General features: G+C 39.3%; 1 protein-coding gene across 5 annotated transcripts in view; it reads right to left on the bottom strand.

The window, feature by feature from the left end:
* Positions 1–264: 264 nt before the first annotated feature.
* Positions 265–6,000, bottom strand: part of LOC121885203 (inverted formin-2) — an 83,592-nt gene continuing 77,856 nt past the window's right edge. For all 5 annotated transcript variants that reach the window (XM_042394425.1, XM_042394424.1, XM_042394426.1 and 2 more), the window contains 2 exons: positions 4,283–4,738; positions 265–3,078 (listed from right to left, as the gene is read on the bottom strand). In XM_042394425.1, the coding sequence (XP_042250359.1) occupies positions 2,610–3,078; positions 4,283–4,599 (786 nt within the window). In that variant the 5' untranslated portion in view covers positions 4,600–4,738 and the 3' untranslated portion in view covers positions 265–2,609. The remainder of the gene's footprint in view (positions 3,079–4,282; positions 4,739–6,000) is intronic.

The following is a 6,000-nucleotide window of genomic DNA, read 5'->3' as shown; positions in this document are numbered from 1 at the left end:
AATGGTACAAATTTACTCTCTCTCTTGTTTCAAATCACTTTGTACCATTTCTGTTAGTCAAAGGGTGCACTTCTTGCCTCTTTGAGGGAACATTCTTCAAAAGTGTGCCTGTGAGTACAAAACTGTTCTTGTCTCATACCTCCATTTTTGAGTGTGGAGAAAATGTCCAGATGAAATAAAATAAAAAATATGTTGTCTTTAAGGACCTTTGCCTGTAAGAATCAACATGATGAGAATGGCCTTGTGTATTTTTTGCAGATGTATAAAGCATTTCAGTGAGCATTTTCAGAATAGATACATAAAATTAATATTAATCAGATCCAGAACACAAACACATTCATATTCATCCTTGCATGGCACTCCCCTCATTTTATTTAATTGCTGCAGCAGTATATTTTTACAAATGTCTTCCCTACTCAGCTTACAACCAATTAAGAGACAATGCTGCAGTACATGCACAGATTGAATTAACTGGCTTTTAGCATGGAGACATCGGCCTCACTAGCAGAATTAGATACAGAAAAGACAAAAGAGGCATGTCATGCAAGGTCTCGGTTTTCACCCCAGCAAGCAGAAAGCAGCAAACAGCCATCAACTTAAACAGCTTCCCTCATGAATTTGCAAACTATTATTGAATTATAAATAGGAGACCTGATGGGAAAACATATTTAACTATTGAAAAAAAAAAATCAGCTTAACAGCTTGTTAGAGCCAAGGTGGATGCTAAGGTTACCAAGATAACAGCAACATGTTAACTGTGTGTGTCAGCAAGGCTACTTCAGAGAACAATGATCGGTGCACATGTTTATATGTCTCAGTTTGATGACTAACGAACCAGATTTAGAAGTTTGAACTGCACCAATTATATTGTTAGTTGTGTGATGATTTTGTGATGATTTTGAACAAGTTAAGAGACAACTAAGCAATTGCAAAGATATATATTGGCATTTGTTTGAATAAAAAGAAAACTTCAGAGTAATACTTTAAGACTGCAAGTAGAGGAAATGCAAAGTAAGATTGATGCAGGAAGAGACTCAGAGAAACACAGAGAATGCAGAGCGTGGTGTGAAACAGGGAGGGGACCCTGCTATGGAAAATCAGCTCAGGAAATGCTTCCCACGACAGGAAATAATGAGCTTTGCTACAACTATGCACTGTAAAAATGCAAACATACGTTCTTCAGCCTAAATGAGGATTATATTGGTGTAAGAGAATCATGATAACTCTCAATCTGAAGCTGATTCATTACAAAGTGAGAAAGTTCTGTTAATCTTTTTTTTTTAGTTGTGGAATAAAAACCAACTTTCAGAGTTCACGCAACATTTACACCAGACTCCTCTTCTGTATCTGTGAATTTCAACCAAATGAACCAATCAACTCCTCTTTTATCAAATTAAATTTTGAAACTTAGATTATTGGGTTAGATTATTAGTATATTCCCAGCATGCATGCAGTTCTCCAGAAATTGTGCTGTTTGCTGACATGAGGAAAGTTAAAAGATGGACATGTTTATTTTCATAACTGGCAGATGTATTAGGCTTGATTTTAAACCTATATTGGTCCCTCCTGTGCTAATTTTAGAATCAGGACAAATTTATGCCAGACATGTTGTTGTTTAATGTCTGATTAATTGCCCAAACAAGAAGTCATTGGTTGTTAGGCGGTTCTTCTTCTGCAGCTCCATGTTTATCTTTATTTTCTTCTTACTTTCCGTGCAGTACATTGTACAAAGTAATGCTAATTTTATGTTTTTGTCAGTGTTGCTGGGCATGTAGTTTACTTTATTGGAATTGTCAATGGAAAAAATCATTCTATTTTTAACACCCACACTGATTGATCCATGTTGTGTGCACATAGAAGCTGGACATTCTGGCTAACGCAAAAAGGCCAGTTAAACAATTAAAATATGCAGTGGGAGTTAACACAATGTACATAATTAATCAAAACGTACAATGTCCAATCAACTTAAGTTGAGTCACACGGTCTCTGATCAAAATTAAAACAAAGCAAACCATGATTTCAGTTCAACTGCTTGCTTTTCCTCTTTCTTTTTTTTTTCCTTTTTTTTACATTAGACCCTTTTCACACAGTCTGTAAAGGACAAAGCATAAAATCACAAGTCTTTCTTCAGGTTTACCTTTTTCACCTCCAAAACAGGTTTCAGAATAGACACAAGGTATTCAATGTTCCTGAGGGAAAGAAACTTCCACTGTGGGTCAGTCACATGGTGCTTCCACCAGACAATTTCCAAAAAACTAGCCCAAACAAACCACTCTCCAATTCAATAAAACATGATTACATCTGAGGTGTTTTGTTCCAAACTGCAATTTTCTTGCAGAGGTTTAGAACAAAGTCTGGTACTTTTTAGAGTATAGTAGATAAATCAATTCAGTGGCTGACAAAACTCAAACTTCAACTTTTGTAGACCTTGTCCTCAAAGTACTTTAACTTCAAATATGTGTCTACCCTTGTTTGCAACTACACAGCAGTATGTACAGTATACTCTAAGTAAGCATGTACGTCATCCCCGGATTCTGAAGAATGCAGATTTAGTTTTGACTACAGTCTTGTCAAATGTCTATGTCTCCCACCATGCAATGCGTCAGAGGTCAGAGAGATGAGTGTTCAAACAGAATGACCTTTGATTGGCTAGAGAGGCTGGAGAGCCTGGAGGGCCTGAAAGCTCCGATCCGAGAGTACACATCTGCATCTGAGCAGGCGCCCCATGACAGGTGAGGGCTGGGTGGGGTGGTGTGGATCACAGGCAGGGGGAGAGGGAGGGTCAGGACAGGATGTGTTGGTGTGAGAGAAGGTGGAGGGTGTAGAGGTGGTGGAAGCAGGGCAGGAGGTGTAGGGAGTGGCAGTAGGGGTGGAAGCGGCACTGGTGGGGGCGGCAGTGGGGTGATGGCAGCAGGTGTCACTGCACTAACAGTTTGGATCGGCTGAGAATCTTCCTCAGGGACGGTCCCGTTCTTGGTTGGCACGTCCTCACATGGTGTGGGGTGTTTGAGTGTGTAGGTGCCGGTGTGGAAGAAGCTGTGGTACTCCAGAGCGTGCCTTGCCCTGGCCAACCTCAACCTGCCAGACACAACACAAAATGATTCAGCGTGACACAAAAAAAGTTCTTTCTTTTCCTTTATTTAACCAGGTAACATTATCCCTGATATTAAATTAACAGTTCAAGATGGGATAAATAATTTGCTTTTATTTTGAGCGTAACATGACAAAATTGATATCAATCTCACGTCTGTTGTTTTAATTATGGAGAGTCAGAATACAGTTAGCCTAGCTTAGCATAAAAACTGGAGGCATGGGGAAACAGCAAATCTGGCTCTGTCCAAAGTTTAACAGGACTAAGAGTCTACCACCATCCTAGCTGCTCTTTGAGGATGTGCTTGTAGACACGGTGGTACATTAAGTGAAATGCTACCATCAGCAAACATGCTCACAATGACAATGCTAACATGAGATGTATAGCGGGCTATAATCTTTACCATGGTTAACATCTTAGATTAGCGTGCTAGCATTCTAACATTTGCTAATCAGAACTAAACACAAAGTACAACTGAGGCTGATGGGAATGTCATCACTTTTAAAGGTATTTGGTCATAAACATGACCAACATACATGACACATGACAACATGAATGTCTACCAAATTTTATGGCAAATTCATCAAGTAGTTGTTGAAACAAAAATCTCAACCTCACTGTGGCGCTACAGGAAAACTAAAGGACCAAGTTATTAGGATACATCATCAGGAATCATGAATATCATAAAATTGTTTGCTAAAATTTAACCTACTGGTGGCACTTGTAAGTGGGCTGTACATTAAAAGTCAGAAGGACAACAAAATCATTTGGATTCATCCTTTGGGGATCATGAATGTGTGCACAAATTTCATGGCAATTCATCCAATAATTGTTGAAATATTTCAGTCTGGACTAAAGTGATGGACTGACCTGCCAGCTGATGGACATTGACATCCCTGGAGTCATGCTGCTAAAGTGGCTAAAATTGGACCCACAGTGTTCAACACATACATCCATCTAGCATAGCTGAAGGTAACTCATATTATGTTGCCATGTTTGTGTCTCAATTAGGACAAGAGACATATACATGCATGAACTTGACATCCACCCCTACAAGCCATCCAGACACAAATTTTCCTTAAATAAGATATAAGAAAAACTGTGAGGAATATACAGTAAATATGGGAGAGAGAGCAGAAAATACTTCAGTGGGATTTGACCTCAAGGTGGTTTGTTAGAACCTGTACACACCTGTGTCTCAGCTGTAAGAGTCTGTACAGCAGCAGCAGGATCACAACTCCAGCCAGAGTTACCAGAAGCACCGCCACCCTCACATCCAAGCTCCAGCATGATTTTCCATTCTGTCCAGGTGAGCTGCAGGTCCTGGGGGGCTGTGGTGTCTGGGACTGGACAGGTCCCTCCATCCTCCGCTTGGGATTGATTATTGCCTGGGACAGGGGCTGGATGGTGTCTAGCAGGATTGATTGTCTGTTTCTGAGTATAGCAGTCTCAGGCTGGGGAGGGATCTGGAGAGAGGTGCTGCTGGTGACCTGATGACCAACCTGCATCGCTGCCAGGCTTGATCCAGTGGGGAAGAGTGTTGGGGTGTTTCTTGGTGTAATTTAGTCCCCCATGTTGAATAGACTGAGAAGTGTGAGCATGTGTCTCCAAGGAGGAGGCTTGAAATGGCTTTAAGTATGTGACACTCTGAAACATAAAAAGTCTCAATCACTGCATGTTTAATGTAGTCTTTTTTGTTATATTTCATCTTATGTCTTTTGCATCTATTACACTATTCAATGTTTAAAATGTTATCTTAGGATACAAACACTGTAAAAGATATTACCAACTTAATGAGAAACTCCTTTTTAATTTCAAACATTGCTGCCATCATGTAGAAGTGTACTCCATGGTAGGTTAGTACCTGATGACATCACTGTGATTACAAGTGCAACAGAGCACATTTCAGACCAGATTTTTTAGATTTTAAGAATTGGTCAGAATTCTTAAAATATCAATCTTAAATTATCAATATTTTAAGAACTTATGTTTTTTAAATTTGTAATTGACAAGATCAAGAATTTTAAATTTGTAAATTCAATGATTAAAGGTTTTAAGAATTTACGATTTAAAAATGTCTGGCCTGTATTCCTAAGCTTAAACCGGCAGTGTGGAACATTTACATATAAATGAACATCCGTTACATTCAAGCCCTTGCCAAATGAGTTCACACACAATGCTGATTAAACCTATCACTGCCAGATTAATCTCTCTGTATTTCACAGTATACAGAGTTTTTAAATCTCGTGTCGGATGCAACATTCCTGCACTGGCCATATTAATCATGTGGCTCCTCTAGACTTTCCAAATGTTATCAGACCAAATGGATCAAATTCTGATAGTGAAACAAGTCATTTCGCGGGGTTGTTTGACGCTCAAAACAATTTATCCACCGTTTTACAGCCACAACAGTAGGTTACGGCCAGTGGTGTACTGCATGCCTGTGTCAGGCAATCACAGCCGAGCGCCCCCCTTTACTACCAGAAGGAGGAGACAAAAGTCCCACACTCCAGCTTTACGAATTTTAAAATCCTAAATTTAAAACCTTACAGGTACCCTGTAGGGTTTTCTTGTAAACAAACAATTATGTTTACATTTTGTGTTTCTCACTTTAACGCAATGTGTGTATCACTGAAGCCCAACATACATTGAATGCATTTCTGTCCACATAAAACATCTGCAAAGCCATGTGTACATTTTAAATCCTACAATGTTTACATAAATGTTTGCTGGCTAGCAGTTTTCTTTTTCTGCTTTTGCTGGTGCATTACTATCTTTCTTTTTACACTATCACCACCAACTGTCAATCAGTAAAATTGCCAGAAATCATCTTTAAGAGTGTGTACAATTGTGTCCTTGTGCAAGTGCACATGACACAAACAAAACCAACTGCGTGAAAACATAGCACT

The sequence above is a fragment of the Thunnus maccoyii genome, chromosome 19 (assembly GCF_910596095.1).
Source record: "Thunnus maccoyii chromosome 19, fThuMac1.1, whole genome shotgun sequence".
Lineage (NCBI taxonomy): Eukaryota > Metazoa > Chordata > Actinopteri > Scombriformes > Scombridae > Thunnus > Thunnus maccoyii.
The sequence above is the reverse complement of the archived record's forward strand: the minus strand, read 5'-3'. Positions and strand labels throughout refer to the sequence as shown.